The sequence below is a fragment of the Arachis hypogaea genome, chromosome 13 (genome assembly GCF_003086295.3).
Source record: "Arachis hypogaea cultivar Tifrunner chromosome 13, arahy.Tifrunner.gnm2.J5K5, whole genome shotgun sequence".
NCBI lineage: Eukaryota > Viridiplantae > Streptophyta > Magnoliopsida > Fabales > Fabaceae > Arachis > Arachis hypogaea.
Genome location: NC_092048.1, coordinates 84,788,184 through 84,814,825, shown reverse-complemented (window position 1 = coordinate 84,814,825; position 26,642 = coordinate 84,788,184). Strand labels below are relative to the sequence as shown.

The 26,642-nt window shown below is 32.7% G+C and overlaps 1 protein-coding gene across 4 annotated transcripts in view; it reads right to left on the bottom strand.

Moving 5' to 3' along the window:
- Positions 1-23,245, bottom strand: part of LOC112732317 (probable flavin-containing monooxygenase 1) — a 32,130-nt gene extending 8,885 nt beyond the window's left edge. The window contains exons 1-2 of one of the 4 annotated variants that reach the window (XM_072212070.1): positions 22,743-23,245; positions 21,072-21,188 (exon numbers count right to left, since the gene is read on the bottom strand). In XM_072212070.1, the coding sequence (XP_072068171.1) occupies positions 21,072-21,188; positions 22,743-23,180 (555 nt within the window). In that variant the 5' untranslated portion in view covers positions 23,181-23,245. The remainder of the gene's footprint in view (positions 1-21,071; positions 21,189-22,742) is intronic. The other 3 variants (XM_072212068.1, XM_072212071.1, XM_072212069.1) reach the window with 3 other exon arrangements.
- Between the last annotated feature and the right edge of the window lie 3,397 nt (positions 23,246-26,642).

Genomic DNA, 26,642 nt, shown 5'->3' with positions numbered 1-26,642 from the left:
CATGCCACCAGTCGCTGTCACCATGTTCGTTTCCTCGCTGGAAGGTCGTTGGGCTCTCTCTCATCCTCACCCCCTATTGTGTGCGTGGTTCCTTGTCGTCGCCACTACCCTCAGGCACATTGCGAATGTTGCTACTAGCTACCTCGCGAACGTCATTGCCCATTACCTCGTGAACGTCCCTCAATGTTGCACAAATGTCTCCCTTCATTCCCTTCCTTTTCCCCTTTTGTTTTTAATAATTTGTGATGCTTCAATGATCTCCACCACCTCTTTCAACAGAACCAGCCACCACCTCCACTATTGTTTCTGCTGCCACTATACTATTGCCCCTCTCTTCTAATAGGTAAGTCTCTTTTGTTTTTTTATTTAAACTAATTTAATTATTTTTGTAAATTTCTTATTTTGTTTTTAAAAACTTTAATTGGGCTAATTAGTGAATTAGGTTAATTCAGGGTTTAGAGTTAGTTAGTTTAATTAGCTTAATTAGCATAAGTTAGGTACAATTTAGGTTAATTAATTAGGAATGTTAATTTATTGAATTAGATTAATTTTAAGGTTTGGGGTTAGTTAGGATAATTACTTTAATTAGCATTAGTTAAGTAAAATTTAGGCTCATTAGTTAGGGATATTAATTTACTTAATAAGGGCAATTTAGCAAAAAAAAATATGTTAAATTAGAAAAAGAAATGATGCAATGAAAAAGTAGATCAGAAGTATAAGAGATGTTGAGAAAAAAGTGAGATGCATACACTACAACAGTTTTGGTTTATGGCCATGATTTTTTTTATCAGGTTTAAAAATTATGACCATAGACCTCCTAGGTCACGATTTTTGGTCGTGACCTAAAAAAAATCTTTGGCCACTGTTATTTTTGAGAAACCTTGATCATAGATATCTATGGCCATGGTTTTGAAGGGTGACTATAGATCAATAAAATTATTTTAGGTTTTAGGTCACGCTTTCTATTGTCACAATTAAAAAATGTGACACAAAAGTACCTTTGGTCATGGTTTTTTTAAATAAAGGTGACCTAAAAGGGTCTATGGTTACGGTTTCGAAGCGTGACTTAAAGTGATCTATGATCACGGTTTTAAAGAGTGACCTAAAAGGATTTGTGGTCACGATTTTATAAACAGTGACCTAAAAGGGGGTCTATGGTCACGGTTTCAAACCGTGACCTAAAGAGATCTAATGGTCACGGTTTCAAAGAGTGACCTAAAAGGATTTATGGTCACAGTTTTTTAAAACGGTGGCCTAAAAGGGATCTATGTTTACAGTTTTAGTACGTGACCTAAAAGGATCTATGATCACGGTATGAAGTGTGACCTAAAGGGTCTATAGTCACGGTTTCGTAGCACGACCTAAAGTGATCTATGATTACATTGTTAAAGAGTGACCTAAAAAGGTCTATAGTCACGATTTTATAAAACGGTGACCTAAAATGGGTCTATGTTCACAATCTTAATGCGTGATCTAAAGGGATTTGTGATCACGATTTTAAAGAGTGACCTAAAAGAGTCAATAGTCACAATTTTATAAAACGGTAACCTAAACGAGATATATGACCACAATTTTATTGTGTGACCTAAAAAGATCTATTTAATTTGATATTAATTTGTAACTTGACAAATAAAAATAATTTTATTGGATTACTTTAGTCTTAATTATTTTTTTAATTTCATATTTTAATCTAACTAATTAATTTAAAAATATATAAAAATAAAATGAAAAAAATTGCAAACAGCATCGTTTCAACACCCCTCCCTTCGAAGTGCCCTAGTCCTTTGATGCTGGTCAACGTTTTTTTGCTTGCTGATTCTTTTTCTTGCCAGTCTATCCCTCAAGTCGTCTCAGCTTTCTCATGGCTAATGCTAGTGTTGCACTACTTACCGTTTCGGACTTAAACTCGTCACGCTTTGTCACCGCCTCAAGGTCCTTCTTCTTCCTCTAGTACCCACCTGGCGACCCCTCAGTGTCTCAGTCTTGTCACTCTCTCACTAAGCTCAATCTCTCTTACTGTTGCTCTATCACTCAATCTCTCTCATCTTTGGTCTCTCACTGACTCCAGTCTCGCCTTCAAGCTCATCGTTGCTCTTTGTCTCATTACCGTCTTGCACTCAGTTGCGCGCATTTCCTGCGATCGTTGTTGTCGATGGGAGAAGCAACAAGTCCTGCACATCGTTGTCATCTTCTTGCTTCGAGCCTCGTCATCAGCTTCCTTGTCGACATCAGCAGCTAATCCCCGATTTAGTGAGTTTTAAAAAATTTTTCTGTTCTTTCTTGCTCAATTTTGTTGCTAAAAATATCACTGAGCTAATTTTTTTTGTTGTTGAACATCATCACTATTTTAAATTGTTTACTAATTATCATCACAGAACCTTGAATCTGTTGCTGTATTATTGAAAAATTACCTAGCTAAATTTTTTGTTGCTGTAATTCATCATTGCATGTTGATTTTGTTGCTAAAATTTGACTTTGTTGCTAAAAATATCACTTAACTAATCTTTTTGTTGCTGAAAATCATTAGTGAGTTGAATTTGTTACTGATTATCATCACTAGAGCTTGAATTTCTTATTGTTTTGCTGAAATAATCACTTAGTTAAATTTTTTATTGTTGTAAATTTGTAAATCATCTTTTGAGCTAAATCTTTTGTTGGTGAAAATTATCATAGTTATATTTGTTGTTGAAAATGAGGTTTATGCTCTCTACAAATTAGAATAAAATTGTTCAATTATATTATTGTTCCCATGCTTTCTGTTTGTTTTCTTTTTTGCTAGAATTTTAAAGATGTCTTCATCACAACTCATTTGATATTATGAATTATTCTTGGTATTGATTTGTAAAAAATACACAAATATAGATATAGATGCAAATTAAGATGAAGAAAATGTTGGTCAAACTTTAAATTTGTCTTATGAAGATATAGATGTCGACTTTGAGATCATTCCTTGAATTTGATTTATTGAATGTGTTATTTTTTGCTTTCACTCTTATTCATTTAAATTTTAAAAAAAATTTGTACTAGTGATTAGTTTATTATCTCTTTTGCATCATTATGTGGTTAATAAATGAAAATGCTTGGCCATTTTGACTTAGGCTAGAAGGTAAAATTAGAATCTAGGATTGTGAAAATTTAAACTTGTAAACAGATTAGGAAAAAAGATTTGTGCTTGTTGCTCTTTGTTGAGGTCGGTCTCCTTCATAAAAATGTGAATTAGTCGTTTGAATTATTTTTATGCTTTATTTGACTTCTCTTTTTTTGGAATTGAATTATTTTCATGCTTTATTTGATCTCTCTTTTTGTAGTTGAATTATCTTATACTTTATTTGACTTTTCCATTTTTGGAATTGAATTATCTTTATGCTTTATTTGACTTTTCTTTTTTGGATACAAGATGAACAATGAAGGAAAATCCAAAAGAAGAAGGATAATGACCCTATCCCAAATGGAATCACAAAGAAGTCCTATGAAGAACAAGAATCCAATAAAAAATTCAAGAAAAGTTCAATTCACAAGTGCTTATGTATTACTAAAACAATTTCAAATGAAAAAGGAACATCTATTAGCTGCATGTGGGGATGATAGCAATAATAAGATGAAGAAAAAAAGTAAGATATAACCTTTCAAAAAGAGGCCAACTAGTGAAGATGATGGTCAAGTCAAGATGCCAATGAAAAAGAAGATAAATAATAAGGATGATGGTCAAAGCAAGATGTCAATAAAGAAGAAGATGGCAAGCATTGAAGTAGAGGGTCAAAGCAAGATGCTAATGAAAAAGATAACAACTAATGAAGATGAGGGTCAAAACAAGAAGCCAATGAAGATAACAAAAAGAAGAGAGCTCATGGTCCCACCCAACTCAAGCATATTCATGCTATGGAGGGATAGATAGAGTTAACATGGTCTAACAACAAACCAATAGGTTCAACAAGCACACATGTTCAATTGTTTAGTCTATTCTTGGGTACACTTGCAAGAAACTCTAATTTGGTCACATTATTATATACTAGCTAGCAAGCTATACCAAGTGAGACTAAAACTTCAATGTTAAATTATGCAAAGATGGGTAGATCATTCTCTATTTTAAGTTTTTTATTGTTGGATTTAGCATGCATGGTAAAATAATTAAATTCTTTGTTTCTTCTTAGTCTAAATATAATATTCCGAGTGATGCTTAGCATTGGGTGATAGATACTATTGGAGAGTAATGGGAGCAATTTAAGAAACACATTAAAAAGTATCACTATACACCATACAATTCATTCAGAGAGATGATAAAAAATTGTCCAATGACTGTACCTAAACTTCATTTTCGAAAATTAGTTCATGTTTGGGAGGCTTGATTTAATTAAAGTAAGATATTTTAAACTTACTTTATTGGCTTTAATGTTTCTAATGTGTATTTGTTGTCAAAATCTAAACGACACTATCTATGGATTTTTACTTTGCAATGAAATATAGGTCATATCTGAAAAAAATTGTGAAAATAGATCCAAGCAAAAATGAATTCGTCGGTATTGCCAGTGGATTAGGCAATAAATTTTTTCGATAAAGACGTTAACGTCGGACTAGATTTTTTGCCGGTAAATACGTTCGTAATATTTGGAGGGAAGAAAAGCAAATTTGGCGTGTTCTGTACCGTTGGATTTATCATCGGATGTCTCCGCCAATAAATCTTACTTAGTGAAATGTTACGTTTTCTCACACGCGATGAAGTTATTAGTCGACTAATCTGTTGGTAAATCTGACGGTAAAATTGATCCTAAATTGGAATCACGCGCCATTTCCCTCTTATTTTGAAAGATAGTTCTCTCTCTATCACACCAACACGCTCTCTCTTTCTCTCTCTGTCTCCATCTCCCTCCCCAAACCACCTCCGGCAGCCCCTCCACTATTGCCAGCCACCACCACCAGCCTCCGAAGATCGCGTGTACTGGTCATTGCCACCACCAACTTGTGTTGCGTGGAGTGATGCTGTGGCACTGCCGATTTTGTCGTCGCCGTCGCTGCTCTCCAGAGATGCCTCCTTCCTCCGTCTGGGTAGGTTGTCATCCTTCCTCTTTATATTGTATCCTATTTTATATTTGCCTTTTTTTAACTATAACCCTAAATGCATTCCTCCAAGTTGGTCACTGTCGTTGCCATTACATCGTACATGATGAAGTCCACCACATCAAAGAAGTTTTTTGCATCGTTACTGTCTCCAGGTAACTCACTGGGTAAGAAATATAGATTAGTTAAACCTTAAATCCTAATTTATGTAATTTTAATTTGTTATGAGTTGAAAAATATGAAATTAGGATGACAAGAAATCAATTATAAATTTTTCATGTTTAAATATATCAGAATGTATCTAACTGACATAACAGATTGAAAACTAGTTGCACTTAGTTGGGGCCATAAGAATAAGAGCACAAGCTACCTGATATATAATGTTAATGGATATTGGTTCTATTCTTTACAATGGTCGGTGGGAAATAAAATAGATAATACTAGAGTCTGGATTCATGGAGATTCAAGCGGTAGTCATTCTGATTAATATGGTGTGTTACACAATATAATTTAATTAGGGTATTTTTTTCTCACTACGTACAAGGTCTGCATGTTTAAATATGAATAGTATGATTCAAGTTTGCCACAAGGAAAATGAAAGCACAAGGACTACAATATGACTGAAGTAAATTTGACCAGAAAATATAGGCACTATGATCCTTTTATTATACCTCAAAATGCACAACAGGTATACTATTTGCTTTATCTGTGGTCATACGAGTCTAATTGGGTGGTTGTGGTTAATACTAAGCCAAGAGGTCGCATTGAGTTTGATGGAACAGAGGGTTAGGAACCTTACCAAATTGATGACCCAGCTCTTTCGAAAATAGTGGTTGATACCGTGATCCGATTACCTTTAGGTCGTCGACTGTTATGGATGACGACATCATTGATCTTAGGGTAAATGACGACACACTACCACTAGAGGACGACAATCTTCAAGAAGAAGAGGGGGTTGATGGAGACGAAGAAGAAGAAGACCCATTCGATGATCAAGAGATTACCTCAGAAGAAGATAATGATGAACTAGAGAAAGGAGATTATTAATGTGAATAAGGTTAACCTAAATATAGTTTAACTAGTAGCTTGTTGTATGTTTAAACTTTATCTTAGTAAGATCATATAATTACAACGTACGCTAACCTTAGTTCTATCTTAAGTATTTCTTTATCAAACTTTGATTAGACTGTAATATAATTACATTATTTCAAGTAGGGATGACGATAGGTTGATGACTCTTGACCAGGCCTTGTTTTAATTATAACAACAAAGAGTATCAGGCTCCATAGTCATTAGGGCTTTGTTTTGATTAGTTTAGCAACATTTATTCCTTTCGTGTTTTTATTCTTTACATTTGATATTTTAAATCCTATATAAATTACTATTTTTAGATAAATTAGTTTAGTAGCATTTTATTCCTTCACTATTTTTATTTTTATAAATTATTATTTATCAGGATCCATTATAAATTGAAGAATAAAATAAAAAAATTGGCGCTTCCATCGGAAAAGGTTAATAAAAAAACTAAAGTTTTTTTGTCAGATTTACCGTTGGATTTTTCCGCTGGTAACACAGCACGAAGGCTCAGCATTTGACGCCAAAGTTACCATTGGATAATTTTCGACAGTAAATGACATCAAATTTTCATATCTTAACCATCATATTCTACCACTAATTCTGCCGCAAGTTACCGGCGAATTATTTTCGTTATTCTGCCGGTAAATCCGACGGTACTCAATATTTTTCTTGTAGTGAATTGTTTAGTTTCTTAGAAATGTACACTAAAAAAATATGTTAGCTATTTTTTTAGCATTTGGGTACATGAACTCATTTTGATATTATTTGTGTGTAATAGGAGCATCTTCAAAATCTGAAAGATGCAGGATACATTGATGATGATGTAGTTAAAATGATTTTTGGAAAGGAGAGACATGGTAGAGTTCGTTTCTATGGTCGATCAGTCACAAATTAAAATCCTCTCTTAAAAAGGAAAAGCAAATCCAACAAATGCAATAACAACATACTAAAGTGGTTTCAACTATGGAGAAAAATCGAAATAACTTAACTTACAAGTTTGATAATTTAACAAACTTAGTTAAAGCATTGTTGCAACAAGTCAATCCTGGTATGAGTGCAGAACAAGTGCAAGTTATAATAGAAGCTGTCCAACAACCTCCACTTGATGCAAATAGTGCACCAAATGAGGCGCGACGAAATATTCCTCCTCTTTTATCTGGATTGAGTCATATGGCAAAAGATTTGGAAGTTAGTGCTATACAAATAGTAGTTAAACTAGTAATGACTGATTCCTATTGGGGTAATAAGACAAATATGAGACTTGTACTATATGTATAGGAATGTGAATGTGAATATGATTAAAATATTTATTTCTTTTGCTAGTAGAAGGACGTGATGTGAAGAATATTATTTTTGATAGATATATGAGATGGGACAGGTCTCATATATACTTTAGTTATTTAAATGTAATATTTTGATGTCTTCTGTATTTTTTGGTTACGAAACTTTACTGCGTGTTACATGTAGTAGATATAATATAATATATTTTGATTTGTATGTGTTGTTTGGACTAAAAATATATCTAGCTTATAATATAAATTTTGTTATTTAGATTACGTGATTTTGTCTCTTTTAGACTTATTTTGTGATTATCATAATTTTTTGATTTGATTATGCTTTAAAAAAAATCTCACAAAATAGAGTAAGTTATGGTCATGGGCTATGGTCACGATTTTAAAATAGCGTGACTATAGAGTAAGCTATGATCATGCTAAAACTATGATCATCACGATTTAAAACCAGTGTGACCATAGAGTAAGCTATGGTCACGCTTAAATCGCGATCATAGATCAAGCTATATATGGTCATGATTTAAAGTTGGTGTGACCATATATTAATTTATGGTCATGGTTTGAAATACCGTGACCATAGAGCAAGCTATGTACGGATTTTATGCATGACCATAGAGTAAGTTATGGTCACGGTTAAAAATAGTGACCTACAGTGTTAGGTAGAAAGCTATAACTGTGACAAAAAAATCTGTAATCATAGATTTATGGCCAACAACCGTGACTTAAAGTAAAAAGCGATGACTATAGATCTATAATCACTCTTTTTATTAGCTATACTATTATTATAGACCAAAAATATTATAGTGATAATATATGAGATAAGAGTAAATAATGTGGAGAGAGAGTGAAAGAGAAAGAAAAAGAGAGAAAGATGCATCTTAGAGAAGAATAAAAGATAAAAATACAAAGACCATGACAGTAAAAAATTAATGAGTAGATTGAGTCAATTTAGAGAGAGATCTAGATTTGGAGTATCAATGCATCATTATATTAATTTAGGAAGGAATTAATTCTTTGATTTTCTGTAAGAAGGTGATATTTTGGTATGGTCCAAATTTTTTAGTTTTTATTTAATATTTTAATTTCTTTTATTTGAGATTTGTCTTAGAAATTATGTGATAATAAAATTACATAAGTATAAAATTTTGGTCGAAAATATTTGATTTTTAATCGATATATTTTTAAGATTATATATATAGTAAACTAAGTAGGGATTGGATGACAAAAACTACTAAAACCAGGTTTTAAAAAAATCGAATCCATCATCAAACTATTTTAACTACTAATTTCCTGGTTTATATATATATATATATATATATATATATATATATATATATATATATATATATATATATATATGTATTGGTTATTTTGGTTAAATCAATTGAACTTCTAAACCAAGAAATTAGTAGTTAGAATAGTTTAATGACGGATTCGATTTTTTTAAAATCTTATTTTAATAGTTTTTGTCATTCAATCTCTACTTACACTACAACACTTTTGAGCTATTGTAACATGTAGTACATACAACACTTAAAAAATGTTGTCTAAAATGATCAAAAGCAACTTCTAAAATTTATTGCAAAAAAATAAGGCTATTGTAACTCTTTATTAACTAACGTGTCATAAGAATGTCTTTGATCAATTAGAAAACATGTAAAAAGTGTTACTTTAGTAAATTAATCAAGCAACGCTTATGGTCTTCATATATTACCCTTCATAAAGGATGCTTTTAAATTTTTAATAGACTTCTCATTATAATCGTTGCCTAAAATAGTTCAATATTTTCCATTAAAATTTTGCTCTTCCCTTTAAATATTTTAAGAAGCACAACATATGCATTCATAACCTTGTTCATTCCTGTTACTAACATTTCAGAATCAAAATCATGAATAACCCAAAATCCCCAACCCCAATCCTAACACAATCTCCCCAATTTCACAACACTGATGCGTGCATTCTGCGTGTCTCTCTTCTCCGACGAGTTCTGCTCTACTCCACCGTGTTCTTCTGCTCTGTCATGTTCTTCTGCTCATGCTGTGTTACTCTGCTAGCTCTGCTCCGCCGTGTTGTTCTACTCGCGCTTAGTCCTACTCTATTCCGCCGTGTACTTCTGCTTGCGTTGAGTTCTTCTTTGCTCCGTCGTATTTTTCTGCTCGCGCCGAGATTCGCGCTGCTCCGCTATGTTCTTTTGCTCGCACCTTGTTCTTCGTTCTCTCGCGCTGAGTTTTGCTCTACTCCTCCATGTTCTAAATTGGGAGAAGTAGCTACTTATGCAAAAATAGTGAGAAATGTGACCTTGTTTATCTTTTCCTTAATGTTTCAAGAATTTCATGTAACTCAATTAGATTACAAAAAGGTCATCTACAGATAAATGTGAGGTATGTTGCTTTTGTCTTTAAATATGTGATTTAATTTTAGGTTTAAGATATTGGAAGAATAAACTCTTATTTGCTGCTATTTTACAGGCAGAGTTGTTAAGCAAGAAATATGAGGAAAAGTACAAATATTGTAGTAGAAATAACATCCAAATTGATTGTTGAAGAAGCTAAATTTCATGATATACAGGTAATTAGAAATTTGAATGATTATTTGGCAAATAGTAAAAGGTAGGGTTAATTGGCATGCCTTGTCCATATTTCTCTGCAAATATGACATTTCACTACATCGCTTAACCATTTTTTTTATGCATATTAGGAAAGGAAGGTGGAGTTGCAGCAAGCCATTATCAAAATGGAGCAAGGAGGCAGTGCAGATGGTAATCTTCAGGTATTTTTATTAATGCAGAGATTTTTGTGAAGTACAAGTTTATGCAATTTTTTGACAATGAAAATCTCAGAAATTAAACGTGTTTTAGTTAAGGTTAAAATTACAGGCAGAAGTGGACCTGACCAACTTATAATCCAACTCCTTTTGTCTTAGCTGTCCAATAAATGGTACAATCATGGCTCATACAAACTCCATTTCTATGCTTATATTTATATTATCAACGCTCTCTATGGTTAATTACTTCTATTTCATGAGAGATTGGATTTGAATTTGATCATATATGTTATCAACTCTCTCTATAGTGTTTCTTTTAATTTCTTATTAAAAGAACTTAAATCACTGTGTTGCCATTATATTGGGTTTGGCTTAATTGTATGAAACTGAAACTAACTTGTTTTAGTTATTTTGTCTTCATTAACTCAAAGAGATTCTTCTGGTGGTGGAGTTAACATGCTACAAGAAGAAGAGAAAGTCATAACAGGTGATAGATAATAATAGTGAGGCAAGGTTTTTGAAATTTGAATTTGGTAGTTTTAGAATATTGGGGAAAATGTGTTAGTGTTATGACTTATATATCATAGTCAAATGGAGTTGTTTGAATCATATTTATAAAGAGTTCAATTATGTTAATTTTACCACTTTTGGTGTTTAGTTTTTCACATACTGGGCATTGTATTTAATTTGTTTGTGGATTTATCTAAGATTGTGTTAACCATCTGTATTTGATGATTTGCTTATCTCCTTTTACTGTTGCTTGTCTACTTCAAGAAGTTAGAGATGATTGATGATCAAGTCTTAGGATTCATTGCCAACTTTCTTGGCATTTTCAGTTTTGCTTTGATTATAGCATATCACTTGGTTGCCAAGTTCAAGGGAGTTTCTTGCCAAGTTCTTCAACTCTTAGTATACTTGAATTCATGTTAATGGTCAAAACATAAATGTGGAGACAATTGAATTGTTGCAATTGTGAAAAATGTGATGCTGTAATAATTTTTTTATTTGAATTTTGGCAGATTGTTGATATTGGCAAAACTCTGCTGTTATTCATGGAGCATCAAACCTTAGGTGACAAGATGTGAAGAAGCTGGCATTTGATCACATAATTCACAGTATTAAGTGCATGAACAGAAGCATAAGAAAAAAGCGAAGAACCATGCTCTGAAAGTGTCTTGTTTTCAATGCTATAGGTGTCATTTAATTTGAGTTGAACCTTTTGGTTATGTTGGCTGTGTAATGTCCTCAGATGGCTGTGCTTATTAAACAATTTAAAGGAATGTTTATGTGTGTTTGTTCTTTGTCTGTTTTCAAAAGAAAGAGGATGAAGCATGAGTTAAGAAAGCCCTTGTGACACTATGTGAACTTCACAGAAGAAAAGATTGGTTTGACAAGAGAACAACCAATACAATGTTCACTGTTTGTTTCCCCTTTATATTTTGTGATTGTGCGACTGTTTTGAAATTCTGATCTTAGGCATAAAGATAGTTTTTGGTGTTATCAGGATCATGAAAGAATCTTTATCGTCTCAATATGAACAAGGCTAAGCAGCTAATATGAACAAGATTAAGCAGCAAAGGTAGAATTTGATTCACAGAGAGGCGATGGGTGGGATTCTCAAGTGTCAGATCATTATTGATTTGATTTTCTAATGTAACATTATAGCTTTAAGATAATTTTGTTATTGTGAAGAGATTTTATGCATCTCAATAATAAAAACTAAGCTTCATTGATATATGTGCAAGTTACTTGTGGTAGTAACTGAGGTAATAAGTGGATATGTTGTCTTTTGCCTTCCCTTCTAATATGTTTGTATTGTTTGACCATATGCTTTAGAACCAAGGCTTTCTATTTATGATCCTTGAGATAGTAATATACTAACTAAATTCTTTTTAATCTTGAATTTGTAGATGTTGTGCTAGGTATTTACACTGACTTACTAGCATGGCTAGGGAGACAGAAGGGAAAAGAAGAAAGAAGAAACAAGAACTCACAATGCTCAGCTGCATGCTACCATCTCAGTGGTTGCAGTGGCTTCTGTTGTGGCAGCCATTGCGGCTGCAATGGCTGCTTCATATACACCAAGCAAGGATGAGAGGATGGCCAAGATTGACATGGCTATAGCCTCTGCAGCCACATTTGTGGCCATGCAGTGCGTCGAGGCTGCTGAGGCAATGGGGGATGAGAGAGATCACCTAGCTTCTGTGGTTAGCTCAGCTGTCAATGTCTCCTCTCATGATGATACCACTACTCTTACCGCTACAGCTGCAACTACAACAGGTTGCACTCCTTGATGACACTGTCAAGAATCAACAAAAGTATAGTTGCATTGTCAATTAGCCCCTCATAGGACAAAATGTGTCTTGTGTTCATGTTGGCATGGGTAGTGTGAACTAAGAGATAGTAATGATGACCCTGATCTTAATTGTTAATGTTTCCAGCTCTAAGAGGAGCAGCTACCTTGAAGTCAAGAGCATTAAAAGAGGTACGAAATATTGCTGCAGTGACACTGTTACGAAAGGCAGAGGAGGGATTGAAATTTGTGGCAAAGCTACTACAAATAGTCAAATACCAGCAACAATACCAGCGCAAAGGTAACAGAACATCAATCACAAATGCTGCTGCCAGTATTAAATCAATATTATTTTGTTGGCAAAATGACTTGACATAGTAATGAATAATGATGAAAACTGCTGGTGATCTTCACTGGAAAATGGTTTATGTTTACATTACCAAAAGGAAAAAGAGTAAGCTACCTTTGGCTTCACAAGTCACAACATTGTTTTCCTTATATATGGGGATAATCCTGATCATAAATAGATACTAAATTCTTTGTAATCTTGAATTTGCAGATGATGTGTTACATATTTGCACAGACTTACCAGCATGGCTAGGGAGACATCTGCTTGATGATGGCGAAAAGCGGAAATACTTTGGGTTAAAGACAAATGCAAGGGGGATTGTGGAGATTGAGTATATCTGGACTCAAGGGGTCTCAGGCTTCTTTCCATTGTTGCACAAAGACAAAATAGATTTGGAAACTGATCCATGCATCTTACAGAATTACCTAATTACTATTAATTGAGTCTCTAATTATTGCTGATAGTTGTTTATGGCAATGACTCAACTCAAGTGAACTTTGTAACTTAAGCAAAAATTTTCTGCTGTCTGAATTCGTGCAATTGTAGGAGTTTTATTTATTTGTTTATTTGGATAACTATGCCTTATCTCAAGTCCCTATAATTCTTAAGAATTTTAGCTGAGGTTTTATCTCTTTTCTAAATTTTATTGTGTATAAATTTATCTAATAATTAAATGATTATACATGTCTCTTTTGTATTTTCACTACAAAAACAACCTTTGATTTTAGCCAAAAAGATAACTTTTTAATGGTTGCATATTTAGTTTAAAGGCAACACTTACATGGATTGCATATTTAGAAGAATAAGCAATGCTTTCAAGAGTTGCATATCAAATTGATAGGCAACACTTTTAACAGATTGCAAATTCAAATAAATATTTTTAAGGTGTTACATATTCTAAACAATAGACAACACTTTAACATGTTGCATACTCAAAAGAAGAGGCAATACTTTTTACTAGTAGATGAAGCATGACAGCTAAAGAAATAGATGTAAAGTGTTGTCTAAAATACAGCTCAAAAGTGTTGTCTATTTTAAAGAATAAGCGACGTTTTTAAAGAATTGTCTTTAAAAACGTTGTTTTTAAACCAAAAAAGTGTTGCCTCGATGACCTAAAGTAACGGCTGCATCTGCAAGCCCCCAAAAACGTTGCCTCAAGTCCCAAAACGTTGTTATAAATCAAAGACAACATTTTATCAACCTTTAGCTACAAAAAGGTTTATCTACAAAAAGTTGAAATTAAAGCATAGTTGCGCGTTCAATCTTTCCACACTCTTTTAATTTAAAAAATATTTTTAACACCGTACCATACACATGCCGCCTGTTAATATTTTAAGTGCTAGTAGGATGTAATTACTTGTTTTGATCCCAAGGCCAATTGTTTCACGTTTCATTATAATATGGTATTAGAAGAAAAGAGTAAAATAATATACAGTTAGCATTTATCCATGCAATTACTTCCCCTCCATAATGATGAAGGAATGAACGTAAGCACATACGTTTTCAACTTTTTCATGAGTTGTTGGTTATTTGTCTAATTCTAATTGTATAATTAAAATTACAATAATATTAGAGAATTAAGAGGGTCCAGTCAATAATAAGCTAATAAATATTTTTGAATTATATTCTATATTAATTAATAATATTAATTATCATCAATTAGTAATTATTTAAATTTTTTTAAAAAGATACAAAATTAATGATTATTAATTGCCTCTACTTATTCTAATTCATTTTTTATCATTTATTACGCAAACACTAAATCTTTTTTTCAAAAAAAATTTTGAAACTCCAAAAAATAAAAAGTACCAAAACATAAGATAAAGAGTCATCTAAATCCTAAGAAAAAAAACATGCAAAACATAGGAAAAAGAATAATCCAAAACTAATAAAAAGAATCATCCAAATCCTAAGAAAAAAACATACAAAACATAGAAAAAAAGAATAATCCAAAACTAATAAAAAGAATTATCCAAAATGTAGAAAAAAAAAATATAAAAAACTAGTTAAAAAATCATTCAAAACCAAATAGGAGGAGGAGAAGAAGAGCCACAGGGTGGCCGATGACGACGTCTTGGGCGGCGTTGCGTGGACAGTGTGGGGACTCGCGATGGCGTATTACAACGAGTGGAGGAGTCGTCATGGATCGGAATAGTTGAACGCGCCTCGCGAATAGGGACCTGGTGGTGGTTGCGTCGCGACGGATGGAGAGTCATGGGGTACGAGTGGCGAGCGATGGGGAGTCGTGAGCTGCAAGGGTGCGTCGAGCGACCGATGGGGAGTCGCGATGGGACGCGAAGAGGGTGAAGTAGAAGCGCGATGGTGACTGTCTTTCCTGCGCAAACGGCAGATGAGGTGGCGGAGAAGGATGCAAGGACGACCGGTGATGGCGCGCAAGGACGGTGCTGCGGCGACACTAGCGGCGCGAGGACAAAACCGCAGCAGCGTGGGGTATTGGGAAGAGGGATTAAGATTTGTGATTTTGTGTAGTGAATGTTGAGTGGAAGTGAAAATAAATTAGGATACATTTTTATTCAAAAATGTCATTGATGTCAATTAATCAAATTTTGAATTTGAAAAAATAATTTAAAATTAATCATTATTAATTAAGTTGTTCAATTTTTGACCGATAAAAACTTGGCTCCTTGTACTTTTTCTTAAGATTATTCAAAAGAAAGATGACAACAAAAAAAGAGGTTTATGACACATTTTACTTCTTTTTTTTTTTTATAAAATATCAAATTTAAATCCGTCACGCGCACAGAACTAAAATAAACTAATTTTATATATAAAAAATTATTTAATAACAAAAGTTTAAAAAATAATTTAAATTTAATTATAAATACGTTATACATTTTAATATTTGAAGAAGTTTATTATCTAATATATATTTAACAAACTTAAATATTATAATGCAAAATTAAATGTAATGCAAATATAAATATTATATTTTAATAATTAAAAATAACATCTATTTTTTCATGAATCATGATATCATAAATTTTAATATTATTATTATAATTAAATAATATTAAAATATAAATTATTAAAAAAAGTAATATATAGATGATAAAAATAATATCTAATTGATAAACATAATTTGATTAAAAATAGAAAAAAGATTTAAAAACATCATAATAACATCATATATTATAGTGTTTTAGGCATGCATCACCCAATATATAATAAGCAAATTATTTAGCAAACTAAAATAAAGAATGATGGCAATCAACCTAATTTTTTAAATAATTATACAAAACATTAGCAAAGATAGAAAAGAGTGAGTGTGAGGCATAAGATTACGTGAGAAGAGATAAAAAAAAATGTATAAAATGAATGTTAATTTATATAATAAACATGAATAAAAGTGAGAATAAAATGAGAGAATATATTCGATTTTATTAATCAATTTATATTTATTAAAAAAATAATATTACTACTAAAAGTATAGAGTAACTTACACAGAAATAAAGAATAAAAAAAATAAAATATAAGGCTACACACTATAAAAGAAGAATAAAAAATAATGTGATGATAGAAAAAGTGAAAACTATAAAATGATAAGTTCATTAATTGTTTATGTTACAATATTAAAAGCCATGTAATATGTCAAGAGTTAATTGTGTTATTATTTAATTTTTTTTATACATTATAAATAAATTGATAGATAGATATATAAAAAGATTTTTATTAAATAAATTTTTTTTCAAATAAGATATGCAATATTAGAATTTAGACTATTGATATAAATTAATATCTTTATACTATATTTTTTTATAGAATTAGATAATTTAATCCGTAAAGTTATAAGATTAATGCTAGATTGATTATATAGATGCTATTCTCTATAATAGTATAAATGTACTTCTAAGTAAATAATGCTTTTCCCTATGTTATTGACTTGTTGCAATAAATGACATGACAATTTTATATAAAATTTAAAATTTTACGTGTCATTCATTCACCATAATATTACTTTGAGTTCTCTTTTAATATATTATAATAGATAATAGATTAATAGGCGATAAAAAATTGTGTTGGAGAAAGCTTATATCCGAATTTTTCAAGATCCATGGCTTTTAGATCCTATTCATTTAGAGTTTTTTTTTTGGTGATTGACACAAAGAAAAAAGACTTAAAAAAAAGAGTAATACTCTTTTCTAATAAAATGTCTAAATTATTAGGAGGCAGTAACCACTCTAGATACACCTGTTTGTTTAAAACAGCAGTCTTAGCCATTAAATCAGCCGCTCTGTTTGTTGTTCGCTGGATGAGCACTAAAGTAGCTGTCCAATTGCGCTGGAGCATCTCTTTGATTTTGTCAAGCATATCAGAATCATTCCTAATCATGCTGGTTGTGCCTCGCGAAACAAGAAGAAACGCATCAAGATTATCAGTTTCACATATGACCTCTTTGCACTCGCAATCCCAAGCCATAACAAGCCCTCTCCAAATAGCATGAAGCTCACAATAGAGAACACTAGAAAGAGGTATACTAGCAGAACAACCTTTTATCCAAATTCCCATGCTGTCTCTAATAATACATCCAAAGCCAGCTAATTGCTCATTTTCAAAAACGCTTGCATCACAGTTCACTTTACAGACATTCATTGGAGGCGGTTCCCAGTTATATTTCAAAGAAGAAGGAATAATATGTTTTTGGTTGATAACAACATTAGAGAAATCTCGAGCAACATGTTTAACTAAGTGAACAATTTTCTCCTTACTCCATGGATCATCTTGGTGGAAGATGTCATTGTTCCTATCCCTCCAAATTCACCAAAAGGCCGCTGCAAAGAGAAACTCATTTTTGTTGAGGTTAGAACGAATCCAAGACACAAAATCCAAACTAGAGTCCTCAGCGGTCATTCCCAAATTTAAGTTAATCCAAATCTGACGAGATTTTTGGCAAGTCCTAAAGCAGTGGTTAATATCTTCTAGAGCAAGATAACATCTCTGACAAAAATCAGAAGTAGAAATACCTCTTTGAAACCGGTAACTAGCTGTGGGAACTCCGTTGTTGAGGTAAAACCAGAGCAGACACTTTATCTTCTCCGGTATTCTCAAGCGCCAAAGTCAAAGCCAATTTTCATTATCATCCCAGCCAAATTTCTTCTTCAATAGCCATTCATACCCGCTTTTAGTCGAGTAGGTGAGAGTATTTGAGTTTGTCCAAAACCAACCTGTTTTATCTCCTGCCTGCTTGATAGGATCAAAGAGCATCAAATCAAGTTTAACTTCTTTCGGAATCATTGTGCAAAGAATATCCCACCGCCAATGCCCAAGGTGCCAGACATCTTCTAACTTCAAGTGAGAATCAGAAATGTGCACAAAAGGAACCAAAGGAGCTAGCGTTCCACATGGTCGCCAAGCATGATACTAAAAGGATTGAGATATCCTGCCTGTACACCAATCAAAACCATCACGAAGCTTTTCTATTGTCTTATAAATCGCTCGCCAAGTGCTTGAAACATTATTAGAAAATTTGGGTGAAAAGCAAGAACTCCCAGATAAATATTTTGCCAACATAATTCTTACCCAAAGCTTATCTTTATTATGCAATAATTGCCAAACAAGCTTTCCGAGTAAAGCAAAATTTACGCATTGAGTATCTCTAATTCCCAAGCCTCCATATTTTCTTGGAGTGACAACTTTGCTCCACTTGACCAAATTTAAGCAACGCTCCCCCACCTTTCCCTTCCACAAGAATTTTCTAAGCACAGAATCAATCTTTTGACAAATCGAAGTAGGAAAAAGAGTCACTTGCATCTGATAAATAGGAAGAGAAGAAGCAACATATTTAATTAAGCAAAGCCTGCCTGCTCTGTTAAGGAGCCGACCTTTCCAACTAGCCAGCCTATTCTTGATCTTCTCTAAAGAGTCTGAAAAAATAGATCTAGCAGCTCAAGGATGATTAAGGTTCACCCCCAAGTATTTGCCTAGGTCACTAGTAAAAGGAATATGTGAAACACCAGACAAAATTTCCTTCCTTCTATTAGAGATATTTCTAGAACAAATAGCTTTAGATTTTTCAATGTTAACCTTCATACCTGAAGCTTTACAGAACAACTCCAAGGTGTGCACAACATTCTGAACTTGACTTTTCTTCGCTTTACAAAAAAGGAAGAGGTCATCTGCAAACATCAAGTGAGAAACTCTAGGTCCCCCTCTAGAAACAGCCACACCATCCCAAATACCCTCGTCAACTTGTTTGGAAATGAAGCACGCCAATCTCTCCATGCACAAAACAAATAAATATGGAGAAATTGGATCTCCTTGCCTGAGCCCTCTGCGAGGTTGGAAGCTGTCCAATCTATTCCCATTCCAAAGGATGGAAAGATTTGAGGCCTGAACACAATTCATTACAAGCCGAATAATTAGAGAAGGAAAGCCGAAAGATTCAAGAGTGTGCTCAAGAAAATTCCAATCAACTCTATCATAAGCCTTTTCTAAATCAATCTTAAAAGCCATAGCTCCTTTTCTAGACTTTGTCCGCTTAAGAAAGTGAAAAACTTCTTGGGCAACAATAATATTATCAGGTGCTCCTCTACCATGAATAAACCCTCCCTGAGTTGGGCTAACAATCTCATCCAAAAATGGTCATAATCTATTAACCAGCACTTTAGTCACTAGCTTATAAATTACATTACAAAGGCTTATTGGCCGAAAATCCTTCAATCTAGTTGGAGGGTCGCACTTAGGGATAAGAACAATCAAAGTTTCCAACAAATAATAGCTTAACGTCTCCCCTAAGAATGCTTTCTGAACAGTACGCCATACCTCATGACCCACCACATCCCAATATTCCTTGAAGAAAAAAACTTGAAAACCATCCGGCCCAGGAGCTTTGAACGAGCTCATATTATCCAGAGCTTCTTTAACCTCCAACATTGTTACTGGTTTAGACAAATTATCACAAGCATCCTGGCTAAGAGATGGCATAGGAATTTCTCCCATGCAATTAACCTCAACAGACTCAGTAGAACAAAAAATATTTTTGAAGAAATGAACAACCTCCCTTTGCAAAACTTCCGGATCATCAGACCAAGACCCATCATTGACTAGCAACCCATGAACCTTGTTAGATTTTCTTCTAAGGATGGTTTGCATATGGAAAAAGCTAGTATTTCTATCACCATACCGAACCCATTGATCTCTTGACTTCTGGTACCAAAGCAATTCTTCCTGGGCTAAAACTATATTATACTCAGCTCTCAATTCTTCCTCTTTGTGCTTCAGAATCGGATCATCGTCAGCTTCCATTTTCCGTTGAATACGATTCAAATAACTCTCCAATTCCCTCTTTTTAATAAAAATATTGCCGAAGACCGTAGAGTTGAATTCCAACGAAACTTCTTGGACCCCCAACAACTTCCTATGGATGCCAAAGTCTGTACTATCCCAATATTTCTGAACAATGGCCTTGTAATCAGGATGCGTTGCCCATGCCGTTTGGAATCTAAAAGGCTGGTTTCCTTTCTTGATAGGAACTCCTTGACATCGGATAAGTAGGGGACAATGATCAGAGTGGGAACGACTGAGAACTTCAACAAAAGCTTCTGGAAAAAGAAGGCGCCATTCTGTAGTACAACAAGCTCTATCCAATCTCTTTGCAATTTCTTTGTTTCCTTGAATTTTACGGAACCAAGTAAACCGTCTTCCAGAGGTTGTTAGATCAAAAAGACCACAAGAATCTAGAGTACTTGCAAAGATACTACTGTGATTTGAATAGAAATTACCCCCCCTTCACCTCATGAACACTCAAAATATCATTAAAATTCCCAACCACCACCTACGGGTCCTGAATGCACAAACCAATATCAAGCAGATGACTCCATAATTCTACTCTATTAGTGGCTTGAGGGCTGCCATAAACCGCACTGCAGATCTATCTTCGCCCACCACCATCAATTTCCAAAGTTACACATTGATTCATAGCTCAAAGAATTTTACAAGAAAATTTTAAATTAGCAGAGAGGAACCAAATTCCTCCCTTGTGTCCAACAGCATCTACAATCCCTACAGGATAATAGCCTAATCTCTCCCAAAATTCTTTCATAGTTTCAAACCCAATATGAGTTTCCACCAAAATAAAAAAAGTTAGTTGAAATTTTCGTACCAACTCCTTACAGTGCACCCGAGACATCTTATTTGACGCCCCCTAACATTCCAACTAATAATATTTAAATAGTCACAATTCATAAAAAATAAATTAAATAATTGGAATGTTTAATCATTCTACCTCACGTTGATGGACCCCTGTCTCCAAGTGTCTCCTTGTGGACTTGCACCGCAGAGCCATCATTCTTCTGTTGAGGTTGGGTCTCCAAGTTTGTTGTTGCACTAACTTTATCAAGCTCTTTTTGTACTCGAGAATCCATTGACAATATTTGTTAGAACTATTTGTAGTGAGAAAAGAATTCTATTTTTTAAGAATATAATTTGGTTCTATTTGATACTCAATTTTATGATTTAAAATGACTTTATCATATTAATAGAATAGAATTCAATTCTTTAGTTTGGAATAACTCTTAAATGAGTTAATTTTTTTTCTTTTATAATTTTATTCTTGATAAAAATATTTTATTAAATATCTATTTATTATTAAAATATATAAATAGAAATATTTTTTATATTTGACATATTAAATTCTTTAATGTGAAAATTAATTTTAAAATTAATTTTTTTATCTGATTTATAAATAAGAAAATAAAAATAAAAATTCTCAAAGAAAATCAAGTTATTCCTTTTTACTTGTTCCAAAATTAAAAAAAAAAAGAATTTTAATTGTTTCATGGATTTTCAAACAAGCTCCCACTTTTCCAAGGAACACAAATGAAGCTACTCAAGTCTACTGGGTGGAGGATTTATCTGCTGACGGGCATTCATGGAACCAATACTTAATACAGAACTTATTTTTGCCTGTGATTGGCCTACGAATCCGAGCCATAGCTCCAATTAATGGCGACTATGAGTTGGCTTGGTTCGGTCTTTGGACAAAAGTGGGAAGTATGATAATGCATTTAATTACTAAATAGTTCTTTCGTTCTTTTTTTTTTTTTTTTTCCATCATGTCTCTATAGCTTTGTCCCACTATCATGTAGGAAAAACCAATCTCGAAGTGTGTTCGGAGTTTGAAGAATCCAAACAAGAGCAAGATCTTCGTGTGGAGGGCACTACATGAGAGGCTTCCCATTCTCTAACTCATTCGCTAACGATTCCCAGCCACACTAGTGGCATGTAACTGCACTTGATGCTAAACAGAGGAGGAATCAACCCTGCATTGCCTCTCTAATCCACTGAGTGTCTTGCCTGATGCACAAAATCACACCTCTATTTGGCCAATGATGGCTAGAGGCAAAGACGCAACTTGTACAGGAGATGGAAGGTGAGCGTAAACTTTCTCTGTTTACCTTACTTTGCTGGAACATTTCGAAAGCTAGAAACCGCCTTGTCTTTAATCACGGACAGAGAGGTTGTAGAGGCTGCTTAATTCGGGAATCACTTGAAGTAATTGCTTCTTTCCCAAATTTAACTTAATTTGTTCTAAACTTATTTAAGTTTTTTACTTTTTGGTTTCTCATGGTATACCAATATGGCAATCTAACAACTAATTTGTTGTAAATCTAAATTTTATTTAAGAATTGATTAATGGCCAATAGATTATTGCTACATACATAAGGCGCGATTTAAATCCCTAATACCTGCTTAAGTAAATTAATAAGCTAATTACTAGATCAACTCAAATTGATTAAGCTTTTCACTTTAGAATGTTAGATAACACTCATTTCTTATTTCAAATCCCTATTTCTATAATTGTATTGTTTATAATTCAATAAAATTCATATTTACTTTCGTCAAAAAATAAAAAAAAAACATTAAACTAGAATATAAAAACTATTTATCCACATACCTCTCTGGAGAAGTTCTTGGTATCTTGGACTGCAATATGCCATGTTCCCTTAGAGAAAAAGGGCCTACCATTACCACCCCATAATTCCCATATCTCCATTTCTTCACTAGACTCTCCTACATACTCTACCTCCATGACCTTTGAGTTGAACTTAATGTAAGGAAAGAGGGAAAAATGTTGAGCATAAGAGTTAAGATAATGTAACATTTGCTGGCTATTTGGGCTTTCTTCTTTCGCAAAAGAATGCCATGAAAAATCAGAGAATTGGTAGGTTGAAATGGTGGTTTGAAGCTTTGTAAACTCTATTGTATGCCTCCATAGGCCTCCAACACCTTCCTCAGCTTCAAAGACAATTGGATTAAACCCTTTTTCAAGAGTGTATTTGCAGGCAAGAAGGCCACTCGTTCCTGCCCCAATGATTGCCACTCTCTTTTCCATGTTTTGTAGCTATGAATGTATGGTAGAGAAGCCAAAAATTGGACTATATATAATAGCGTTTGGATTCGGAAATACAATGATAGATATCTTAGTATTTATCGAATTTTTGTTTTTATAACTATCTTTACAATCAAACAAATTTTCATATATAATATCTTAGTATTTCAATCATAGTCATACATTTACTTGCAAAAGATCTTTATTTGTAGTATTGGTAAATATCTAGCAAAAGAATCCGTTAGGCCTAAATATCTTGTAACTTAATTATTTTAGAGTAATAGTTCATATCAATTTTTAAAGAATTTTGAATTAGATATTTTAATTTAAATAATAGGAGATAATACTTAGATTAGTTTTTGAAATTACATTCGCATCTCAATTTAATTCCTAAAGTTTTGATTTACTCAATTTGGTTCCTTAACTTAACTTTTGTGACTCACATTAGTTTCTAACTTTGTTTTTATCACAAAACCGTTAACATGCAGATATGGACTGACACCTGTGTACTAGACTTCCTAATAATTATCTGAAGTAATAATTGAAACTGTTTTTTCTTAAGTTGTCATTTTGTAAAAGTATTTAAAGTCTTAATTTTATTTAACTATTACGTCAAATAATCGTTAGAAAGTTTAATATGATAATTGTCAGTCTATCTTAACACTCCATTAATAATTTTGTAACAAAAATAAAATTAAGAACTAACGAAAATTATAAATATTAAATTAAGAAATTAAATTAAATAAATTAAAATTTTAAAAGTTAAATTAAAATAGGATGTACCTTCAAAAACCAAGTTAACTATCAACTCTTTCAAATAATGTCTTTCACGTTTCTTACAATGGATAATACAATTGATACAGATATAAAATAAGTGATCCAGTGCGCAAGAACCAAATAAACATGTGGATAAGATTTATGTCTTCTGCTTTATTCGTTTGTTTGTATCTCTTTTTTTTTTTTAAACAGTATTCTAAAACGAAAGATTCATATTGCTACTCTCCCTGTTTAAAATAATTATGAAAAAGTATAGATACACAATAACATTGTTCAACAATGTAAATAATAAAATTAAAAAAAATAAACTAATCCTAAATTTAAGTAATTGCATGATTAATTAATTTCTAACGGCGTGTTTTTTATTGGTGAATTGTGTTTCTTCAACTAGCCATTGATTCTCTCGTATTTTCGCTGGACTGTTACCGCTCTGGACACTAGTCATCGCCGACGCCGCCTACCTCTACGTCAACGTTTGAGCAGCCTGCTGTTCGCCTAAAATTTTTTTTCTCACAGCCCACAAACCCGCGCACCGGGCAGCCCCCCGCAATCCACTGCGTCCACCATCATCGCCTCTTCATCTCCGATAGATCCATCCGAATACAGGAGAGATTTGCGGTTGCCGTTTCATACGTACGTCACCTCTCACAACCACTTCAATGGAGTCCAATTTGGTTGGACCGGTTTGCCATGCCTCATCTTCGTTCACCGACGACAATTCCACGCATTCAATTGACAAACTTCTCAATCCTTGTGACGTGAAAGGTGAATAGTCTAACAATGTAAGTAATATACGTTGATGCATTGGGACGTATATTTATTTTCCTATAAATGAGATGGTTATTCTTAGTCCAATATTCTTAAACCATGATGATAGTCATTTAGAAACTTTTTTAGGGTATTCTGGTCCGTCAACATAGTAATTAGTTAAAGGATAATAAATCATAGATCAACTTCTAAAGAAGATGAAGATGAACATTCATTTCCTTGAGTCTATAAACTATTATATTACCTTTTTAATATGTAATATTGAAATTGGTTCAATATATGTTTAGTGTTAACTGAAAAAATATTGTACATGGTTGTCATTAGAATATTTGGGATCTCTATCTCTATGCTTGATGAGTGGATATTTTATACTCTTTTTGGTACTATTTTCTTAGTGTTTTTAGTTATATTTTATTAAGTTTTACTATGTTTTAGTAAGTTACAGTGAAAAATTCACATTTTGGATACTACTTTGAGCCTTTGGGTTTTTCCTATGATTTTAGGTGATTTTTGGGTGAAATTGGCAAGTTTTGATAAAGTCTGATTCAAAAGCAAAGAAATGATAGCAGATGTTGTCAAATCCTGACCTCCAACTCCTCAATTTCAGCCAGAAAATACCTGAAATTGTACAAAAATACAAAAAATTATAGTAGAATCCAAAAATGTGAATTTAACACTAAAGCCTATAAAAACTTAATAAAAACTAAACAAAACATACTAAAAACTATATGAAAATGATGGCAAAAAGCGTATAAAATATCCGCTCATCAATAAACTCTTGTTGGATTTGGATTTTCTATTAATGCAATTCATGTTTTATGTTCCGTTATTGTTTAATTGATTTGTTATTCTTACTTTTCTTGCATTGGGTAGTTGTAGATTTTATTATTATTGTAAATTTATCATGCTTTCCTTTTATACCTTCCAAGTGTTTGACAAAATGCTTGGTTAGATTTTAGAGTAGTTTTTGAGCATTTTTGGCTTGGAAAGAGAAATTAGGCAATCTTGAGTCATCAATACCCAACTTATGTTGGTGATCTAGAGTTGGTAGTTAATATTGTTTCCATTGACTCTAATCTCTTGCTAATTCAATTAGTAAGTTGATTATGACTTATGAATTGAGATTAACTAGTCTTATTTGACTTTCTCTCAATGTGAAGATAACATTATACCTTTTTATGATGTTGGGGATGACTTAATAGGATTAGCTCTTGTTAATCATTGTATGATAATTAATGACTAGGATAGAAAACATATATTCTCAATCCTTGCCATGAATGTCTCTCTTTATTACTTGCTTTCTTTAGTTGTTTGCTTTACATTTCTTGCCCTTTTAATTTTTTGTTATATCAACCCAACGTCCTTTAATCTCGTAACCAATAATTGAGCACTCCATTGTAATTTCTAGGAAGAACGACCGGGACTAATATTTTTGGTTATCTTTATTGGGTTTAACTTGTGACAACAAAAAATTAAACTTTGATTTGAAGATTGATTGTCGGTTTGGGTTATGCTTACAACGAAATTATTTTGTTAAAGCTTCGTAATTCAGTTTATTTTAAGAATATTTCAATGCAATTAGTACATAATAAACACATAATCCCAGCTCAAACATTTTTTCTTCAAGGGTCACCTATTATTATTTAACAAATAGTTGTTGACAAATTTATTAAAATGCCCAAATTTTACTTTCGGAAGATCCATTAGCACAAGTTCATTACGGCTCACCCACCCCCCAATACATAAAATACGGAGTCCAATAAGAGAATCCCACTTATTACAAGATTATGACTAAAAAAAAAAAATTAAACTACAACTCTAACGAGTTAATACTTAAAATAATTTTTGAAATTAAAATTTTTTGACTCAATTTAATCTTCAAATTTTAATTTTATTTAAATTATATTTTAAAACTTTAAA